The sequence below is a fragment of the Phoenix dactylifera genome, chromosome 10 (genome assembly GCF_051530095.1).
Source record: "Phoenix dactylifera cultivar Ajwa chromosome 10, Ajwa_hap1_PhDact_Kaust_v1.1, whole genome shotgun sequence".
Taxonomy (NCBI): Eukaryota; Viridiplantae; Streptophyta; class Magnoliopsida; order Arecales; family Arecaceae; genus Phoenix; species Phoenix dactylifera.
This window is the reverse complement of record NC_143199.1, coordinates 23,734,216-23,757,498: the sequence shown is the minus strand read 5'-3', so window position 1 is coordinate 23,757,498 and position 23,283 is coordinate 23,734,216. Positions and strand designations below refer to the sequence as shown.

General features: G+C 34.5%; 1 protein-coding gene across 1 annotated transcript; it reads right to left on the bottom strand.

The window, feature by feature from the left end:
- Positions 1-12,527: 12,527 nt before the first annotated feature.
- On the bottom strand, positions 12,528-18,621 carry LOC103721182 (TraB family protein). The gene is made up of 7 exons (XM_008811268.5): positions 18,110-18,621; positions 14,567-14,682; positions 14,365-14,453; positions 14,172-14,246; positions 13,972-14,082; positions 13,347-13,442; positions 12,528-12,988 (listed from the first exon to the last, which is right to left on the bottom strand). The coding sequence occupies exons 1-7, from the start codon at positions 18,502-18,504 to the stop codon at positions 12,725-12,727; spliced, it is 1,146 nt and encodes a 381-aa protein (XP_008809490.2). The 5' UTR covers positions 18,505-18,621; the 3' UTR covers positions 12,528-12,724.
- Positions 18,622-23,283: the final 4,662 nt, after the last annotated feature.

Here is a 23,283-nt window from a genome sequence, read left to right as displayed (position 1 = left end):
CTTGTATACCTTTATAAATATCTAAAATTGCATATATACCCATGTAAATTTACTATCTACATATATGTGCTTATATTTCTCACACATCTACCCTTATTTTGATTTTAAATAGCTCATTTTTCTTGGTGTTAGGTAGCGTATGGACCGTAGAACAAGCATACTAAAAGAAATAATTTATAAAAGTAGACACGTAGACAGTAAATTTTGTGAAAGTATACATGTAATTTCCGATATCTATAAGGGTTATTGCTGATGATCACAAAATCTTGAAGTATAATTACTAATGTTTGTGTTGCAAGAAGAAAGATATTTATTTTGCAAGGAACATAACAAGTTGGAAGAATAGAAGAAGATCTCAAAAGCTCTCAAAAAGTTGAAAGAAAGCTATATTTTATTGGCCCAAGTTTCAAGTTCAAAGGATTCAAGTTGGAGGAGCAAATTCAAAGAAATATTCAAAAGAATAGTCCTCGAGTCGACTCCTGGAAGTTCAGAGTCGACTCTCGCACTCTGGAGTTTCAAGAAACAGTGCTCGAGTCGACTCCGGAACTCTGCGAGTCGACTCCGACTGAGAACAGACAAAAAAAGAGAGAGTTGATTTTCAGCGCTACAGTGCTCGAGTCGACTCCAGCTACAGTCGAGTCGACTCCCAGCTACAATGCCGGCAGACTCCTATTCACGAGTCGACTCCTACTTCAGCCGAATCGACTCATGCTTCAGCTGAGTCGACTCGAGCACGCTGGGAAGCATAACGGCTAGTTTTTTCTCAACTCCAACGACTCTATTTTTGTCTCTAGCGGCTAGATCTTTGTTTCCACGCCATCCAAATTATAAAATCAAGGAGAGAGCTAGAGGAGAAGTTAAGAAAGTGGGAGAGAACACATAGGAAAGATTTTTCAAAGAGATTTCAAGAGAAACCTCCCAAAAGTACAAAAGGGCCATTCAAAGCAAAAGAGAAAGAAGAAGAGCATCCGAGTGAATCCCAAGACTTCCTCTCCAACTGTGTGCTGCCTCAGTGATCCTCTACCTCGTGCGAAATCAGAAGAGGGTCAAATAAAGAAGAAGCTGAGTTCCATCATTTGCAAAACTTGGTTGAGGGCTTCTTTTCTTTACTCTATTTGTTTACATTGTTATATCTGCTTGTTTAAGAAGCTTGTATTTGTTTTAAACTCTTGTTCTAATATCTTGTAACTTGATTCAATCAAGGGATTAAGATTTGTTAGTGAGCCAAAGGAAAAACCAACGGTGTAAGGTTGTAGTTGGTGAACCGGAAAAAACCAACTGGGTTTGATTGTGAACCCGAAAAAAAAATCGAGTGGTTCTAGTCGGTGAGCCTATGAAAACTGACCGAGTTCGTTGTGATCTCATGAAAACAGCAAGTTAGGTTGGGAGCTTGTAAAACAACCGGCTGTAATCTGAGGGATTATAGTAAAATTTCCAAGAGATCTTGGGGAGTGGATGTAGGTGCTGGGGTGCACCGAACCACTATACGTTTGTTGATGCTTTCTTTTATTGTTTAATTTTCTTACTTACTTACTTAGATAAATATTTAATTGAATTGCTTAACTCTTATCCACGCATCCTTTAGTTGCAAGTATATTCAAATTGTTTAATCAAGTTTCATTTAATAAAACTGCATTAAGATTCATTGTATTGAAATGCTTGCTTGGAAAAATCTAGACTAATTGTTTATTGAGTCCGCTGTTTAATAGTTTTAATCTTGATCAGATTAGAATCAAACTGTTGCTAAGTTTAAATTCCACTGTGCATCTATACAACTTAGCTTAATTAATTGAAAAGTTTAGAAGTAGTTGAAAAGTTTTAAAAGACCCAATTCACCCCCCCCCCCCCCTCTTGAGTTGTATCTACTGGACAACAAGTGGTATCAGAGCAGATGCTCTAAGGTTAATTGTTGATCTCACGATCAAGAGCCAAAGATCATGACAACTCAAGTAGATAGTTTTCTATAAGAGGGACAATTAATTGATAAACCTTCACTATTTAATGGCATAAACTATATACATTGGAAAGCACGCATGCGCATTTTCATTCAAGCACATGATTATGATTTATGGAGTATCATGGTCAAAGGTCCACACACAAATACTAATTATGATAAGAAATGGCTCAACAAAATTCAAAAGCCATGAATATACTATATTGTGCATTAGATGATAATGAACTTAATAGCATATCTTTTTGCATAACTGCTAAAAAAATCTGGAATATGCTTGAAGTTAAATATGAATGCACTCATATTTTTAGTGAATCTGAACTAGCTCTGAAGAAGAAAAACAACAAACTGAAATTGAAAATTCTTGCTTTGTGGAACATGAAGATGAGGTATGTACTAGAACACAAAGTAATTTCTCATTCAAAGATGAAGTACATGCCGAAACTCAATCTGATTTTACATTTGATAAACTTCATGATGGCTTTTCTGATTTGTATTTAGAATATAAGAAACTTATTTGTAAGAACAAGAACTTGAAAAATGAAAATCAAATCCTAATAGATGAAAAACTGAAAGTAACTAATAAAACTGAAATCTTAATTGAGGAAAATAAAGAACTAAATCAGAAAAGCCAACTTCTCAGTGAAAGCCATGATAAACTTAAGAAAAGCAATGAATTACTTTCAGAAGATAACAGAAGATTAACTAAAGAAGTTGACAAATTAAAACCTATTGTTGAAAGATTTACTTTGAGCTCTAAAAAGTTGAACCTAATGATAAATAATCAAAGAGCTGAATTTGATAAAGTTGGATTGGGATATCAACCTTGGTACACCCAAAAATCTTTCAAGAATATGTTTGTTAAAACAGTTTCTAATTACTTTAAAATAGATTCTTATAATGATGATAAATAGGAACAAAAGCTATGCAATCTTCTGTTGTTCCTAGATCTGTACATTACAAATTTGATGAACCTAAAAGGCAAAAACAGAAAACTGAAGGTTTATCTACTAATCATATTAAATTTATGTTTGTTAAATTTAATAAGAGGATGCAGAAATACACTCCTTGTAATTCTAAAATCTGCAAGCCTATGGACAAAATAGCTATTAAGAAAATATGGGTTCTAAAAGGAACAATAATAGCTAACTTGCAAAGACCCAAAAGAGCTTAGGTTCCTAAGTTGAAAATCTGAATATTTTCTGCAGGTGTGTCTAGCACTCAAGGCTCCAACAAAAGATGTTAATTTGGACATTGGGTGCTCTAGACATATATTAAAGAATGAAACTTAAAATATACTTAAGAAAAGTAATTGAAATGAAAAGAATAATGGAATTAGTAATCCTTGCATCTCATCATTCTCTTTGCCTTAGTATATGATTAAAACATGAATTGCAGGTATTAATCAATTTTGTGATATAGGTAATATTTTTAAAAATATAATCAAATCACTTCATTTTATAGTATGCTTTACTTACTGTTGGATAAGTTGCTAAATGATTAATCAATTTATTAAGAATAACTCTATGAATTCTCTATATGTTTGATTGAGAGTTTTTATCCATGGCATTATCTTTTATTGGTCATAGATATGAGAATGTATACTTGGTATGTTTTTGAATATATGCACTATGAATATCAAGACTAAAAAAATCACTTTTGGCATATAAAATCAACTCATGCTAGTTTGTACATAATCTCAAAAAATCTTGTCGTTGGTTTACTTAGATTAATTTCTGTAAGGTCAAAGTTTGCTATGCATGTCATCTAGGGAAACAAACTAGAATCACTTCTAAATCTGAAAAACATTGTTTCCACCTCATAGTTCTTGAAAATTCTCCACAAGAACTTATTTGGATCTCTAGAATTGTGAACCTAGGAGATAAGTTTCTTGATTTTGTAATTGTGGATGATTTCTCATAGCTAACGTTGGTTTTGTTTTTGGCACTTAAATTGAAATATTTTCTGCATTGGCACAAACTCACAAAAAGAATTCAAATGAAAAAGATTTGCAAACTATGAAAATAAAAAAGTATCGTGGCATAGTTTTGAAAACCAATTTTTTGTTAAGTTTTGCACAGAAAATAATATTGAATACAATTGTTTCTGCACCAAGAACACCATAAGAAAATAGGGTTAATAGAATCCTTGAAGAAATAAAAAAGACAATGTTATATGATAGTCATCTACTTAAATGATCTTTGTTAAAAGCTATCATCATTGCTTGTCATACATATGGTTTCTATTAGATCTATTTTTGATGAAAACTTCTTTTGATCTTCTAAAAAATAGAAAATGAACTATTGCATATCTTTCATATTTTTCAGTCGTACATGTTATGCTTAATATATTCTTATGAAAATAATGTCAAATCTGATAAAGATATTCCTATCTTTGGATATCATTCATCAAGCAATGCATATAGAATATTCAATGAAAAGATCCTAGTTGTAGAAATATCAATTCATTTTATTCTTTATGAGACTATTGATCTTTCATCAAGATACTAAAATCAAATTATTTATGTATATGGTTAATCTTTTTGCTTACATATAACAATCTGAAACTAAAATACCTTAAGAAGAATGAACAAGATTATAATTGGTCAAGTTAAACTAAATCATTTTTGAAAGAGATAAAATTTGAAATCTTGCCAATAAAATATGAAAACTTGTTAATAATTAGACCCAAATTGAGTTTTTCAGAAATGCACTTAATGAAGAAAAATTGATGACTACTAAAAGATTCAATCAAGAAAAGATGAAATAGATCTTGATGAAATTCTTGCATGATTAGAAGTAAAGATCACCATTATCATTTGCTTGCTTTATGAGCTTTATATTTTATAAAATGAATGAGTAAAAAGCACTCCTATGTGGTTATTTCATTAAAGAAGATCTATGTAAAATAACCACCTTATTTGAAAACACTCATTATAAATATGATAAAGCAATATGTGATTTGGAACAAGCACCAAAAGTATGATATAAAAGCTTGAGTAACTTTTTGATAGAAAGTAATAGTGATAAAACTATGCATCAAAAAGAAGAATTTGTGATATCTTATTTGCTTAAAGTATACATTGATGACATCATTTTTGGTTCTACTAATGAAGATTTATATGAAGATTTTACTAAGCGCATGCAAGGTGGGTTTGAAATATGTATGATGAATGAATTAACATTTTCTCTCGAACTTTAAATTAAGACAAACAAGAAAGGAGATCTTCATTGACCAAAGTTAATCCACAAGAAAACTTTTATAGAAGATTGGCATGAATAAGGTATGTCTATGACCCCATCTTGTAGAATTTGAAAAGTATGAGCAAGGTAGATCTATTGTTTTAAAGCTGTATTGAAGCATGATAGAATAATTATTTTATCATACAGCTAGTAGACCAGATTGTATGCTCATTATGTGCCCTTGTGCAAGACTTCAATCTAGCTCTAATGAATCATATTTTATTGATAACAAATGAATCATAATCTGAATTTTGATAGAAACAACTGTTTAAGATAATTTGATTAAAACTTAGCTAGCATGTCTTATTGATAATTATCTTAAGCAAATAGAATCTAAGCTAAATTGATTTTGAAAACAAGAAATTGACTTGACGTTGATGAATCTTCCTATTGCCTCACATGCTTGTCCTTGAACCATTTTGGTTAATAAAACTATCTCTTTAGTTCAAGTGACATGTGATTGCTTATATTTAGGCAATCTCTTGAGTAAAGTAACTCAACATTCAATTATTGTCATATCTTATGTTGAGTCATTTAGTTAAGAAATATGTTGTATGAATGTTTTGTATCTTGAAGAAACTAATTACTTTTTCTTCAAGAAAGAAAAAGATTTTGTTAATAATGCACGATCCTTAAGCAAGAAAATGAGAGATTTCAACTTGAAGAACACCTCCACATAAGATACAATAAACATTCACATGCAAACAAGAATGGGGACCTTCTTCAGCCAAAAGTTTACACATAAGAAATCTAGTAGGTATTTGACTGGAAGAATGCAGAATGAATCGGTAATTTTAGATACCTCTCTCATAAATTAGCTAAGCAAAGTCAATAACTTAAATCTTATTATGACATGATTAAAGTCTTTAATTATTAATCTCTTGATATCATGTCTATATATGTATTGATTGACTTATGTTTTTAGAAATTGTTTAATGGTTTGCCCAAACTAAATTATATCTTTGCCTATGTCATAACCATGAAATATACAAGTTTATGCTTAAAATTTTGATTTAAAATAACTTGTGAGAAGCTATGAATCCTTGAGCATAATGAAAATATTGTTTGCATGATATACATCTATATGATACATAAGATTATTTCTTTATTCTGCTCTTTCATGTAAATTACTTGAGAATAACAAAAAGAGGAGATAAAGAAAAGAAAATGAACATTATTCAAGCAAAGTAAAATCTAAGTAAACGCAAATACTCCAATCTTAAGGAAAAGCAAAATAAGCATAATATATTCGGCACATTTGTGAGACTTGTGTGAGCATTCTTTTGGAAGGGATAAAATCCGTAATTAAATACACTTAAACAGGGAAAGTTTGAAGTGAATATTTTAACCTTTCTATATTGCTCATCATAGGGATGGTGCCAATGGGGAGGCTAGTGGTAGTACTCGGCACTATTTGACCTAACTATTCGGTGTAGGGTATATTAGGGACGGCACAAGAGGAAGGCTAGTGGTAGTACCTCGTGCCCCTTCCAACTCCACCGGATAGGGAGCAAATAGAGTATAGAGCATAAGAAAGTAAAAAAAAATGAAAAAAAAATCAAAATGTTCATTAATTGGTTAAGAAAAGAAATTTAAAAAATGATGAGAAAATGAATGACAAAGTAAATGAAAGTATATAAGAAGAATCAAGTCAAGTTTTAATCACTTGAAAACACACCTTAAGGATGAAATCAGTGTAAGATTATATAAGAGAAGTTTATTTGAAAAGAATTGATTTTGATCCTTGACATGCTTGTTCTTAATATTTTAATACATGACTTAACACATAATATATTTTGTATGTGGCATGATGTTTTGAATTATGGGTTCTCAATATTTTGTAATGCTCCATGCTTGGATAATTTGATTGAATGTTTGAAATACTGCATAAATTTTTTTTTTAGTATTATTAAAAAGAAATTTCAGATTTATCGTTCACGATCGTCTTTGAAATCTGAAAGTTGAATAAATTTGTAAAAAGGAGAAGAGAAGAATATCTCTATTTAGGCAAAATGAATTGATTTTGTTTTATCTTTCAACTTGCCTAACTTTGGTATATAATATTCTAATTCATACTAAAACTCAACATTAAATACAAAGATTCTGAATATGCTCTAATATGTTTGAAATATGTGTTTTCAATCGTAATGAATTAAGTGAGCTACAATGTGGAAGATACATATCTCATATTATAACTTTGAAAGCCTTCTTAAAAATTTTTATGAAGCTCAGAATCCGATTTTGTATAAAAGCTTAAACTTAATTTAAAAATACTTATATCGTTACATCTTTGTAACCTTAGTTATATACTTCAATGATCGGAATATTCAGGAGAATAACTCAATATGATTCCTAAATAAAAATCTTAACTTAAGAAAAATAGAATTAATTTTGATGCCTTGGTTGATTGCTCCGATATGCATCTGAAACATATCATTTCTTATCTTTAAAGTGTACTAAAATTGATTTAAATGATGCATTTTTCAATGATCTTGATTGCGAACAAATGTTTCTAAATATATAACTTTATTTTGATATTAAAAAGATTCATTGTATTTCATGTATACATTGCTGTGAATCTATGAGTAAGAAATTAAATTCTATAAATATTCACCTGAATGATCTTGTATATCCCTTTCTACATGATTGTTGCTTCCATCACTAAAAGAAAAAGCTATTTTTAAAAGAGTGAATCATCTTAAAGCTAGAAATATTTCAGCTCACTCAAATGACTCTTAAAAGAAAGAAAATGTAATTGCTTTTAAAAACAATTAAGCTTCAAATGAATTATTTTCTGATTAATATTTCAGTATATTTTCTCAAAGATTAAGAGGAAGCATAACTTATTCTTGAAAGATGAAAAAGAGTGATTGCTATAAATTTTGAAAAACTCTAGATCACTTTACATTCTTGATATCATAGAATTTTGATTTTATTCATGCTTATCATTAAAATCTGAAATTCAACAAAAAGAAAAGAATGATTAAAGAAGAATGTATCTTTTGATGGGGAGCTTTAGATATATCAATCTCTCTAGATTTTGCATCTTATTCAAAAGTCACCATCATATCATGCATACCTTAAATATTTTATGAATTGATTTTGATGAGCCTCCTTGTGTTGCCATTACTTGTCTTAGTTATATATAGCCTATACTTTGAGTTTAATTCTCTAGAGTGTTCATTATCTTAAATGAATATAATTTGATACTTACAAATGTGCTCTCAATGGGTTAAGTTGAAAATATGATGAAATTTGTAGAAAACATATTTTCAAGATTAACAATTTGAATGTTTTATTGAAAATTATCTTCAAATTCTAAACTCTTAAATGCAATGCTCAATTAAAGGGGAGAAAGAAAATTTCAGGGGGAGAGATCATATGGAACTTAATCGCATAAATTCATAACTAAAGGAGAGAGAAAGAATACTAAATGAGAAGTGATCCTAATACTCTCCAATATGTATCATCTGAAATTTCAATCTGAAAATCTTTATGATACACCTTGAGGCTTACTATTTGGTTAATATATTTTATCCATCAATCATGAACCAAATTGCAATTCAAACAGTTGATCTTAAGAGCCTCTAGTTTAATGGAAAAGGGGGAGAATAATGTGTTGAGTTTCCTTGAGTATCTCTTGTGAACACAATTTAAAAATAGCTGCTACATATGATAGATCTATAGATTTTAAAACGCACCTAATCGGCAAATCAGCTATTCTGAAAATTATTTGAATACGAATTCCATCTGTCTTTATTAGAAAATATATTTTGGAATTCACTAATGAGTTCTTATTGGCTTGCTCTTTAAAACTTCAATTTTGTGCCAATTCATTTTTATATGTATCAAAATGTGCTTTTTTTTAAAGGAATAAAAGAAAGCCTTTAAAAGAGCTTTAAAATAACTTTCAAAGCTTTGAATTTTATGTATGCTCTAAGATATATCATAAATTGCATGAATTCATATTTTGGTATTTATGACTGAATGCTTTTATTATCATATAAGAACTTTGAAGTCATTAAGAATTAATGATCCAACATGATGTTATATTTTTTTTAAGTTTTGATCTTACACTCTGAAAATTAATTAAATTGCTCTCATGTTGCTAAATACTTAATATATTGGGCAAAAGAACTTAAATGAACAAGCTTTCATACTTGTTATTAAAGATCTTTCAAAAAAAGGGGTTAGATTTCCATTCGTGCATTCTTTGAATATTAGTCTTGATACTCCTTGAATTAACTTAAAAAAGGTTCCACCTATACTTGATTTGAAAACTATCTTTGTGGTATCATTTGTTGCTTTGTGCTTAATGTTTCATTACTTTGCAACCTTTTTGATGCTGTCAAAAAAGGGGAAAAATATTTGAGTATGAGTATATGCTCATAATGCTTTATGTTTTGAATTGAATACAAATCAGCTTAGATTGAAATATGTTGATTGTGTTAAGTTGATTAAATCTAAAATATTATTATGAAGTATGTTTTAAATATGCATGTTTTCTACTTCATGCAACTTAGGTATGCATTAGTTCTAGAACACAATCTATTTTATATTGTATATACTCCAAGTTTTGTCATCATTAAAAAGGGGGAGATTGCTGACCCAAAAATTGATTTTGATGATCACAAAACCTTGAAGTATAATTACTAATGTTTGTGTTGCAAGAAGAAAGATATTTATTTTGCAAGGAACATAACAAGTTGGAAGAATAGAAGAAGACCTCAAAAGCTCTCAAAAAGTTGAAAGAAAGCTATATTTTATTGGCCCAAGTTTCAGTTCAAAGGATTCAAGTTGGAGTAGCAAATTCAAAGAAAGATTCAAAAGAATAGTCCTCAAGTCGATTCCTGGAAGTTCAGAGTCGACTCTGGCACTCTGGAGTTTCAAGGAACAGTGCTCGAGTCGACTCCGGGACTCTGCGAGTCGACTCCGACTGAGAACAGACAAAAATACAGAGAGTTGATTTTTAGTGCTACAGTGCTCGAGTCGACTCCAGTTACAGTCGAGTCGACTCCCAGCTACAGTGCCGACAGACTCCTATTCACAAGTCGACTCCTGCTTCAGCCGAATCGACTTATGCTTCAGCCGAGTCGACTTGAGCACGCTGGGAGGCATAACGGCTAGTTTTTTCTCAACTCCAACGGGTCTATTTTTGTCTCTAACGGCTAGATCTTTGTTCCCACACCATCCAAAGCTATAAAATCAAGGGGAGAGCTAGGGGAGAAGTTAAGGAAGTAGGAGAGAACACATAGGAAAGATTTTTCAAAGAAATTTCAAGAGAACCTCCCAAAAGCACAAAAGGGACATTCAAAGCAAAAGAGAAAGAAGAAGAGCATCCGAGTGAATCCCAAGGCTTCCTCTCCAACTGTGTGCTGCCTCAGTGATCCTCTACCTCGTGCGAAATTAGAAGAGGGTCAAGTAAAGAAGAAGCCGAGTTCCTTCATTTGCAAAACTTGGTTGAGGGCTTCTTCTCTTTACTCTATTTGTTTACATTGTTATATCTGCTTGTTTAAAAAGCTTGTATTTATTTTAAACTCTTGTTATATCTTGTAACTTTATTCAATCAAGGGATTGAATCAAGGGGTTAAGGTTTGTTGGTAAGTCAAAGGAAAAACCAACGGTGTAAGGTTGTGGTTGGTGAACCGGAGAAAACCAACTGGGTTTGATTGTGAACCGGAAAAATAATCGAGTGGTTCTAGTCTGTGAGCCTGTGAAAACCGCGTGAAAACAACAAGTTAGGTTGTGAGCTTGTAAAACAACCGGCTGTAATCTGAGGGATTATAGTGAAATTCCCAAGAGGTCTTGGGGAGTGGATGTAGGTGCTGGAGTGCACCGAACCACTATACGTTTGTTGTATTTGTGATGCTTTCTTTTATTGTTTAATTTCCTCACTTACTTACTTAAATAAATATCTAATTGAATTGCTTAACTCTTATCCGCGCATCCTTTAGTTGCAAGTATATTCAAATTGTTTAATCAAGTTTCATTTAATAAAACTGCATTAAGATTCATTGTATTGAAATGCTTGCTTGGGGAAATCTAGACTAATTGTTTATTGAGTCCGCTGTTTAATAGTTTTAATCTTAATCAGATTAGAATCAAACTGTTGGTAAATTTAAATTCCACTGTGCATCTATACAACTTAGCTTAATTAATTGAAAAATTTAGAAGTAGTTGAAAAGTTTTAAAAGACCCAATTCACCCCCCTCTTGGGTTGTATCTACTGAGCAACAGTTATAAGTAACACTAGCCCTTACATTAGCTATATTTTTAGTCTCTTTATTATAATCATTAATTATTTTTATTAATAAAAAAATGATGATCACAAATATGTAGTAATCCTTTCTCTTCTACCCCATCCCATGTGTGTGATTATACGACCTATCCTTTATTCTCCCATTTCTCTCCTCTCCTATAACCCTTATGACATTAGTCACTTCATATTAACTCATCATGGAAGCTCTACAAGAGATGGGTGGGAGGCAATTGCAAAATGGGGCTATAAGCACTGTGTTGAGGGATGGCATGACTCCAACATCAACCACATAGTTGCTGCTAGGAATGCTTTCAAGATCAAAGCCTGTTTTGAATTGATATTCGCTTCTCTGTTCAGTCCTTTGTTGGTTCCTCTTATTTGTTTGTCTTACTTGTTTTCTTTCCAATTAAAGATCGGATCTTGCTCTATGCATTGGTTAATTTTTTCTCCATTGTGATACACAAAGACATTGGAATTGTCTTTTCGATGTCGGTTTTCCCCACCATTTTGGAAGTTTTGAGTATTCTTTTGGGATTATCTTTGCTGTATTTGGTGATGGATTCCATGTGATTATGGTTTTTTTTTTATGTTTTTTTAATTTGATTTAACATGTTAGAAAATGTATATTTTGATATATGTCACGTATCTATTAATAGAAAATACATATGCATATATTTATTTATCTAAAATGCTACAAGACTATCCATCATCAGTTCAGGTTTGACCCAGATGCATACTCCACCTAATAAGCTTACCAAATCTAATTTTAGGATCCACATTCCCTTATTTTTCACCAGGTCAGGCAGGTTTATCAGGTACCATTTACAGACCTGATATCAGCTTGAATCACAAAGAGAGAGAGAGGAAATAGAGTACCTGAAAAGCCAAATAAAGAAGAAACATAAAAAGAATTTGGACTGCAAAGGATTGATATTTAGTTTTGTCAGAAGGGAATAGACAAATCTGCACTGTTGAAACAGAATCATAAGCACCCAACTACACTTCAATCATGTCCTGTAGCCAAATTTAGATCTTAACAGTATGTCAGAAAAGTCTTTAAGGTTTAAGCCAGAGATAAGCAACTGAAAACAGTATTCCATTCTTTGCAAATTAAAAGGAATGGTCGGCCATTAGTTCTTTGTCTTATGAGGAAAACTGAGAGGCACTATCCCAAGATAAAAAAAAGCTCAGTTACCAACCAACAAACAAAGCTTCATATACAATTACTCTTGTACCAAATTGTTTCTAGTGAAGGTGTGGTGTTTATTAGTACTACAGAACAGTCTTCAGCTGCTCATACACAGCCCACAAGATAAAGCCTAAAATGGTATCCCTAACTAGACTCATGAGTACAGTACTAAGCCAGCCGTTGGAGCCGCCAACCGAGGTCCTACCGACAAGATCACGAAACCGCAAGTTCCCCTGATCAGATATCAATGCATAGACCACCCCATTCATGTGTCCTTTTCCAATAACACCAACTACAGTCTTGCTCCTGTTCACAGCTTTGCTCCTCTTCAGAGACCATGCTAAATACTGAAAGTGAGAAAACTATCTGTTATTTTATAACTTTTATGCTGAAACCTGCAGTTATGATGAAGCTAATATGAAGAAGCAGTCATTTTATAAACTAAAGCAGATGCCTGCCAATAATAGAAAAATTGTAGTCAGACTTCGAAGCATTTGAACTAGCTAAAGTTCTTCTTGCTCGAGAATCCAACATTTAGCGGACCTCAAACTATAACAAGAACTTGTGATCTTCCACGAGTAAACTATTTATAAAATGTGTTTGTTCTAAGTAAACTATTTATAGCATAGTTTGTTCCTTCAACAAACAATATTAATTCTAGCAGCCTTAACTTTCAGGTGAAGTTGGAAAAAGAAAAACAAATACCGTATCACGCTCATTCATGAGAGGCTGCAGCAATGAAGGATATGACATGCTCAGCTGTTCGTAAAGCTTAAATGGGCTGCCATCCATATCTTGATCCTACATCAAGATAAAGAAAATCCAGCAAAGGATAATATTAGAATTATAATCAAGCTTATGACTCACCCAGATTTGGTGATCAAGTTATTCAGTAAAACTAGAAGTTTTCTACATTTGCTTGAACGGTTGATGATCTCTTTCACTTGCTCCCATTTCAACATATTATTTGAGACTCTATACACAGAGAGTGGGGCATTTGAATGTGTCAGATTAACCAAGTCCAGCAACATGGCTTAGTCCATAAATACACACATACGTATATGACAGATGCAAATCTTAACAAAAACAAAAGAAAAGCTATAAATCAAGATTTTAATGCCATACTAATGAGAAAAACATGGATCCAAAAGGATAATAAATAGGAGCAGCTTGTGAATTCGTAATTTGGATTTCAATTTTTTAAATACTGTGTGATGAAAAATTGCAGAAGTGTGAAACATTAGATTCACATAAAAGAAAAGAGTGAAACTTGAAGGGCATTGGGGGGATAGGGTGGGGTGGGGTGGGAGAGGGAAGAGGGACAAGAAACCTTCAGATTATTCTCTGGCAGCTCAGAGGATGGAAAAGTTATGCCTTGAAAAAGTGAGATCACCAATCTCAGTTTTTCACGCCACATGAGAGAACTCCATGCCCTTTCAAGCTGAAATGCACAGAAAGATCTGAATGGATTTGAAGTTACCAAGGCATCAGAAAGCAATACCCCAGCATCCTGGTTTATCAAATACATACAGTTATTTCAATTGGCCGATCTCCCAAAACAATTTGAGCTCCAACCTCTTCAGAAACTTTTCGAGCAGCTCGAAACTGCATTTATTTAAAAAAAAGGAAAATTATGATAAAGAAAAATCATGTATCAACTAAATTTTTATCAAAAAACACGAATCTTCAAAGAATATAAAGTTAAAATATTGCAATTCACCACCTCATCTCCAAAAGTTCGATTGACACCAGAAGAAATCTTGGAAGAGAAAACTGCTAAGAGCAAGCGTAATGCAAGAGCACTTTGTCCTCCTGCCATTACAAGCTACAGCATAATTAACATATTTTTTATTTCTCATCCACAGCATACTTTGTATATCACTTTTAGGAGCACACTATAATTTGCATGGGCAAAAGCTATTTACCCAAGTTTATGCTACGATTGACAGCTCCAAAAAATTTAGCGCCACTTAATGAGAACATATTAGATTTTAGGAGTGGGGCATTCTCAGCATTATTGGAAGTGTACATAATTCCAGCCCTGAAAGTGAATTCTGCAAACATATAGGTTAGCCAAAAGACTAAGCAAATTCAAAAGCATGACCAACCTCGGGACAAATCAGGACAGGAGATTCTTAAAACTGCCTGGGCAATATGAGTATTAACTTTAGAGAATAAATTATGTGTAGAAATACAACATAATATCGACCACCCTTGTTTTTCAAATTGTACATTTGGGGAACAATACCTATGTAACTTCAGCGTGAGTATTAACTATAGAGAATAAATTATACGTAGAAATACAACATAATATCGACCATTCTTGGTTTTCAAATTGTACATTTGGGAAACAATATCTATGTAACTTCAGTGCACTGTGAAATACTCGTAAGAAACATTCGTATACATTAGAGATTGGTATAGAGGAAATCGTTGAAGGTAACAAAAATGACATTGTTGCCCCTGAAAAAGGTGTAATGCATGATAGATGAAAGAGCCTTTTCTATTATCTTAAAGGCCATGCTCAAGCAAAACTGCAAGCAAAGGCATCAGGATGACATGCATGTGATATCAGACATCTGAGAGATCAATTAAACATATCATGATGTATCGAGATTTTTATAAACAAGGCGCAAGGTTTGGACATTCCTATGGTATCTTACTAGGATTGTAGGCCAGAACGCAAATCATGAGATTTCCAATTTTTTCTAAAAAATTTAAAAGAAATATATAAATTGAATAAATGAGTCAACAATAGTGTAGATGAATGGAAACAAAAAGGCATAGATATAAGAGTCTATTTTCCATCATCAATCATCATAAGCAACATATAGCATGTCAAATCATATACATCTATTCGAAACATATATTATTTATCAATTCAATTATCCTTTTAGGTAGAATGTTTTAGGAAAAATAAGGATGAGACTTAATTTTTACTCCATAAGCTCCAATGGCCAAGCTAGAATGAGACTTACCATGTGGTTTGAAAACTTAAAAATTTGCCTTATGCTTTTAACTCCATATGCTCCAATTGACAAGTCATCCGACTTTACTGCTCAAGATTATAGTGATAAGTAATTTTAAAAATTATATGATCAAATAAATTGTAGATTATGGACTTTTACATGATTTAATATATAGATAACATGATCAAGTTTGACCTTACCATCGATGAAGTTCAAATTAAATGGTTTGTTGTTCTCGATCCGACATGTCGAACCAACTCAAACTAACATTAAGTCAGCAGGTTTCAATCAAGGATACTTGGATTAATCATAAATATTTTGGCCCAGCTACCTTATCCATCAAATGGTTGGCTTTATGTTTAGCAATTTGACCTACCTAATAGGGGTCATTGCTTAGTGCAATGTTAAAAGGCTTGGGCTGAGAAGTGCAATGGTGTGATTTGAACCTGGATAATGTGGTTTTAATTTGACCTACCTAATCCCAATTGACTCATTTAATAATTTTGTTGGATTGACATGATTATGATCTAAAGCTAAAAATGACCCATCACCAACCAATCAACAATATATAGATGTAAAAATTAGTAAAGTTGCACATAAAATATTATACGGAGAAACATATCAATAAAATGTGAAATCAGTAAATTAACAATAATTAATCGGTTAACGTTGTTTGCATCACGATAATCATGTTATCATTCTAACTTTGTCAACTTAATATTTAATAAGTTAACCGTGCCATCTCAAATGTAACCCTACTTGAGCTATTAATTAAACAGGTTACATGCATCGAGTTGTGTTACTTGTTTAGTGAATGTCGCATGTTTAGGTTGGGAAACACTAGATGAACCCCAGGAGCGACCTAAGGGAAGAAAAGGGGATAAAATAGTTGGATAGGTAGTGATTTAAGGAGAAACAATGGAGATAAAGTGCAATAGGCTCAAGAGAATTCCTTTCTATCTTTACAGTTCAGAACATAAATTCCATACAAGTTTTAGTGTAAGGATTTAAGTGCCAATGGAATGAGACAGTATCATTAGTACCATTCCATTCCAACAGGAAAACGGGAACCGCAACACTTGTAGGTCACTAGTTCTCTCAAACTGAGATGTCCTAATGTCTCGGTCCCTCCTGTTCATCCTGGTTGTCTCCCGACATTTGGACGCACTAGGATGGTCGAGACAGACTACGATGGACTGAGATGCAAAATTTTTTTTATTGTTCTTCTTTTTTCTTGTTGTTTTGAGTGTTTCGATTTGTCTTAACCATACCATCCTGACCCAGTACTATATCGTCTAAGAATTAAACTGGGGTGGGAGTTGGTACCAAGATTTAAACCCTTGGTTTAGGACTTAATAAATAACCAAAAAGGAACAAAATGATATTTAAAAAGTAAGTAAACTGGAATGTGACTTGGAACAGAGATGTAAACCCTTTGTTTAGGACTTAATAAATAACCAAAAAGGAATATAGTGATATTTAAAAAGTATTGTAGATTTGTTGTTTTTGGTGGCAAAGTCTTGTTGCTTTCTAAAAAAAAAAACTGAAAATAGAAGCAATGAATAGCAAAAAAATAAAAACTCTGTGCGAATGATATCTTCAACATCAATCTACATGTAGTATTTCACTATTTGGTAGAGAAACTAAAAAACAAAAAATTAGCAACTATAACTTACAGGCCCCAAGCTATGAGAGATTTCAAAAGTTCATACGCAGCACACTAGTAATGCAAATTGAAGAGCTAGAGCTCATCCAATATAGTGGTCCAAGATGCAAATGCTAAGGTGCTTAAACAATTTAAACTAAGTAATCCAAGAACAAGTCAATTTGTAATTGTAGTCAAGCTGTTGAATTTGAGGCAAATATGGTGGGGATGACCATCAAGCATCCTAACTTATTAAGATGGCCAAGTCACCTTACAAGTTGCAGGCATTATGACCTCATTAGCCTATTCAGAATCATTAGCCAAAACAGCGCGTACAAATATTGCATCAAGGTTCATACTCTGGGAGGTGCTTCCCCAAGCATGTGGCTGTGTGATTCTTATGTCATTTCCTTGAAATGATTGACATTCCCTCACTTTCATTCTCAAAAACAAAAGATGTGTACTGCAAGCCCGGAGATTGTATCGAGCGAGCATTATCACAACTACCTTAGAGTCATCCATTAATGAGAACCATGGAAAGGATGACTTTACTAATGCTAATTCTTCCACAAATACCTTCACACAAGAAGGGGCAAACTCACATCTTTAGCACTACTACTGAAGTCATCCCTCCCATAATCCTTGAGTTCTGCTTGAAATTCACATCATGTATTGCTAACAGTAAGATTAATCATGCTGTTACTTAAAAATTGATCGACCTACAAATGAAACCAAAAACCAAGTCATAAATTTAAAATCTCTATGCACGTCATTCTCATTCCAGTTCTAGCTGATTATATCATTCTAATTCACATCTCCATGAAGAGAGAGAGAGAGAGAGAGAGACTACTTGCCTGCTTCTACAGAGCTCCACCACCACATTGTCCGGTTTTATCGCCCTGACGAGTCGCTCCACATTCACAGCAGACTCCTCCGATATGTGAGACGTGCCGATCAGCCAGATGGCTTCAGGCTCCACGAATTCCCTCCTCCAGCTCGGGACCGGACCGAAGCGCCTCTTCTCGATCACGACCAAGGAGCCGCTCTCCACCAGATCGATCAGCTCCCGGTGCGTCGCCGCCACCGCCGATCGAGAATCCTCCAGGACCTCCGACTTGTAGTCGAAGCCGGGCGGCGGAGGCCGGATCGAAACCTTTGGATTCCACCACCTGCCTCTAGATCGAAGGTGGAATGCGTTGGAGCTTGGAAAGGTGGTGGCGATCGGCAGAGAGAAGGTAAAATTCACCATCTATCTATCAGCTTCTTTGCTCTCCGCTCTCCGCTCTCCGGAAGGTGTGGAGTTGAGGCTGTCGTTGTGACGAGGAGGCGATGGGTGAGGAATGAAACCCTGTTGAATTCGGAGCCACGTAATAAATTATGCGGTTCGGAAAGGCACTTGTGAGGCTTGAATGGACTGGTGATGGGCGGCCTTGTTGGCCACCTCACTGACCATAAGGACGAAAAAAAATTACATGATTCGCCTGTCCGATACCATCCTATTATAATATTTTTGGTTCGATATATCGAATAGCAGTTGGCGAAGTCGGCCTGGCCTCTGTTCAAGATTGGCTCGGCCTTCGGTAGGGTTCGAAGTTGATCTGGCTCTTAGCAAGACTGAGGCCGATCTGCCCGACCTCGTCCGCAGCTGCACCCGCGCGCAGGGGCGGCCCAATACATTTGGGGGCCTTAGGCGAACTCATTAGAAGGGGACTTTTTTATTATTATTTAAATAATAATTTTTTTAATAAGTATAAAAATATTTTAAAATTTTTATTTAAAAATAATTCGCCTAGCTTTTTGAGAAGCAAAATTACTAATTAAATTTTTATACTCAAGATCCATTAAAATACTATTTTCAATCGATAATATAGCTAATCCATTTAATCTTTCTTGTGACATAGTTGATCGCAAATAAGATTTTATCAACTTTAATTTTGAAAAACTTCTTTCAGCAGAAGTAACTGTTACAGGTATTGTTAATAATATCCTATATGCAATGCATGCATTTGGAAAAGAATCTGTTTTTTTTATAAAACTTAAAATATCAATAGGGGTACTAGTTTCTGTTTGTAAAAATTCTTTTAAAATTTTTAACTCTGAAAACAGATCAATACCATCAATATCAGAATATTCACCATGCTTTAAAAAGTTTTCAAGATTAAGACAACACTTTTTCAAATCATCTTCATTCAAAGATTTTAACTTTCTAAAATTAAACAAAAAACCAAAAACATTTTCATATACGGTAAATTGTTCAAACCTATTTTGAATTGAAAAAATAGCTTGATCTACTATATATAAAAAGTAATCAATTCTAAAAGATTCTTCAGCTGATCTTGTTATCTCATCATCATTATTTTCATCAAAATATTTTTTTCTACGGATCACACGTTTTTCACGAAATATAGGTTCTATTTCCATTTCATTTGCAATTTCTTTAGATGAATTCAAAGCATTCATGAATCCATTTTCCCTATAACTTTTCAAATAAGAAAGAAGACCTTTTAATTGATCTATAGCAACATCAATATGCATGTCTTCAGATTGTAAAATCTTACTAACTGAGTTAACAGCAAACAATATATTATACCAAATATTCATGCCTAATAAAAATTCAAAATTTCAATCTCATATGTAGCTAAACATGTGGCTTCACTCTTTATTTTAGGATCTTCACTAGTTTCCGCTAATTGAACTAAAGCATCTCTTATTTTAGGAGCTTGGTTTTTAATTGCTTTGACACTTTCAATACGACTTTCCCAACGTGTTTGTGACAAGGGTTTAAGAGTTAATGTGGATATATTATCTTGTAAAATTTTCCATCGTTTTGTAGAAGAAGAAAATAAGGTATAAATTCGTTGTATCACTCCAAAAAAAGATATAGCTTTAGGACACGAGTTAGCAGTATCACATAATACTAAATTCAAGTTATGACATCCACATGGTGTGTAAAATGCTCTAGGATTTATATCTAATAATCTTCTTTGTACACCTTGATGTTTTCCTTTCATATTAGATCCATTATCATACCCTTGTCCTCTTATATCATTAACCTCAAGTTTATGTTTTTCTATTATATTTATAAGTTCATTAAAAAGGCCCTTTCCAGAGGTATTATCTATTTCTAAAAATTCTAAAAAATATTCTTCTACTTTTACTGAACTTGTTGAAGTATCTACACATCTTAAAACTAGGGTCATTTGTTCCTGATGGCTTGCATCAGGAGTGCAATCAAGTATTACAGAAAAATATTTTGCTTCTTTAATCTTTTTAAGTATTATAGCTTTAATTTCAGATGCTAACATTTGAATCAATTTATTTTGAATATTATGATCTAAATAATGATTGTAAATTTCACCATGTTGAATGCGTCGAATATGTTCTTGCATTATTGGATCAAATTCTGCAATCGTTTCAATAAAACTTAGAAAATTTCCGTTATTGCTTTGATAGATCTTTTCATTCTTTCCTCGAAATGCTAAATTATTTTTTGCAAGATTTTTTACAACAGCAATAATTCTAAATAGAACTTTTTTCCAATGATCCTTCTCTTGGTTTATTTGTTCTTGGAGATTTTTATCAATTGTATTATTTTTTAGCAATCTCACTTCTAACTCAATCCACCTATTCATGCTAATGATATGTTCATTAGTTGTTTCATGACTTTTAAGTTTGATACCTAGATTTTTCCAATCCCTACTTCCTTCATTGACTAATTGACTCGTGCTAGACTTTGAATCAAATAATTTACAGCAAAAACAATATACTCTATCCAAATCTTTCGAATACACTAACCATTTTCTATCATGTTTTTCACCATTAGGTAACTTACGAATATAATATATCGTAGAAAAGTGTCTATTGTTTTCATCCTTAGGAAAATGAAAATCATAATCCCTAATTGGACCTCTTTCCACTATTAGATCTTTAAATTTTGTATCAATTATTTTTCATTGACCAGGATCATATAAATTTGTAGGAATAGAACTAGTTTCACAATCTTTTTTCTTGTTTATCCTATCTCCATCTGATTCTCCATTGTGTTCTTCACTAGATATTGTTTCACTGGCAATCTCATTTTTTAACTCTATTCCGGGTGCCTGTTCTATTGCTAATTCTTGAGTTGAATTTGATGTAGTGTTATGTTTGTTTGTAACAACAAATCTATCTAGAGCTCCTTTTTGAGATTGAATGAGTTTATCGATTTTTCTTTTTTTTTGAGTTTTTCATACCCACAGTCATATTTTCTATTAGACATTTTAATCTATAAATAATATTATCAAACTAAGCAATTAAAAAACCACCACAAACAAATCAAAATATAAAAAAAGTTAAAAATGATAAAACTTAATTGTATCAAGAAAAACAAACTCGGGTCCTGACAAGTAGTGCAGTTAATTGTGTCGAGAAGAGGTGGAATAGTTCCGAACTCGACAGCGAGAAGAGGCCGAATAGTGCCGAACCGCTGAAGTAGTGAAGTCACAACCAATCTACAATTGAACCAAAAAATAACAAATTTTAAATTAATTACTTAACTAAATAAAATTTAATTAAACCAAAAAATAATTAATAAACTAAGTAACTACATACTACAGTTACTTACTCACCTCAGTGGGATTGGGGAATCGGGATCAGTGGACTGTAGACAGTGCCACAGTGGGAACTGGGAATAGCCGAACGGCCCGAACCTCGGGTCTCGTCTCGGGAGGTGGCCCGGTGGGACCGTGGGACTGGGAGCCAGGGAGGAGGTCGAGTGTCGGGTCCGTCGGGACTTGGGAACCGGGAACCCCGAGGAGGCCGCCGGCCGGAGCGGCGGAGGAGCTGAGGTCTGAGGAGAGGACGGGGCCACTGCCGGCGTCGGTCACAGCCTCACGGGAGGCCGAGGATGGCGAGTCGGTGACGTCGGCGAGAAGAGGATGGGACTGAGGCCTCACCGCCTCGGCCCTCGGTCGCTGCGGAGTCGGATGTCGGAGGAGCCGAGGACGGCGACTCGGAGTCGGCGAGGACGCTGGACGCCGAGGAGAGGACGGAAGTCACGGGACTCTGCACGGACGGCGGACGCACAGTGGACCGGACGTCGGCGAGGAGAGCTAGAGAGGGTTTTGCAAGCTGAATAGCCGATCTACCGAGTGCCGAGACCGAGTGCCGAGAACCGGAGAAGGTTCCGGCATTAAAAAGGCAGAGAAGGGGAGAGTCGGACTGTCGGAGAGAAGGGGGGAGCCGGGGAGGAAAAAGCCGTTGCCCACTTGCCCGTTGCTTGTCGAGTGTCGACGACTCGACCGCTCGACCACGCCATCGCCCGTCGCCCGTCGCCAGTCGCCGTAGTCGGCCTCAGCCTTTCACCGTTTTACGTCGCGTCGCCGCCGCCCAAACCCACTGCCCACTCCGCCACTCGGCCACTCCCTCCATAGCTGATAGCCCATAGGCATAGCCAGTCCCAGTCTCCCAGATAGGCGATAGCCTTGAGCTGGAATAAAAAAAAAAAACAAGCTGGGTGGGGGCCTTCCCTGGGCCGGGGGCCTTAGGCGAGGCTCGAGCCGGCACTGCCCGCGCGCACGCCCACGCCCGCACATGTGGCCGAACATCCCAACCTAGCTAGCTCATTTTCACGAACCATTACTTGCTGACCACGCCATAATATGCCACCCAAGGACCATGCCTTGCTGCCCCAGCCATCCTTGCTGCCAAGAGTCGTACCCTGCCACACCAGCCAACACCATGCCATGTCTAAGGACTGCCCAAATCGTGTGCCTCAAGTGAGCTCTGGCCTTGGCCACAAGCCACCTAGCCAAGACTATCTCCTTCCATGATGAGGATGGACTGTACCTCAGCCACCTAGGCACCCTTGTGAGTACTATAAATAAGCCATATAAAAAATACTTGGGACTTTTTTTCCAAAAAACGTTGGATCAACTCTAACTTAGCTATCGGAGGGCCTTCGCCGAAATCTCCAGCCAAGGCTTTGTGCAGGTACCCCGGAGTGCAGGAGGTGGCCCTTTTTCTCCATTCCGGTCGGCGTCTTCTCGGC

Coding starts and splice junctions, on each gene's coding strand:
- LOC103721182 (XM_008811268.5), bottom strand. CDS start 18,504: ATGGTGAATTTTACCTTCTCTCTGCCGATCGCCACCACCTTTCCAAGC. Junction 13,443..13,971: donor TGCCAGAGAATAATCTGAAG/GTTTCTTGTCCC, acceptor ATCTTGATGTAG/GATCAAGATATGGATGGCAG. Junction 12,989..13,346: donor TCATGAATGAGCGTGATACG/GTATTTGTTTTT, acceptor TCTCACTTTCAG/TATTTAGCATGGTCTCTGAA.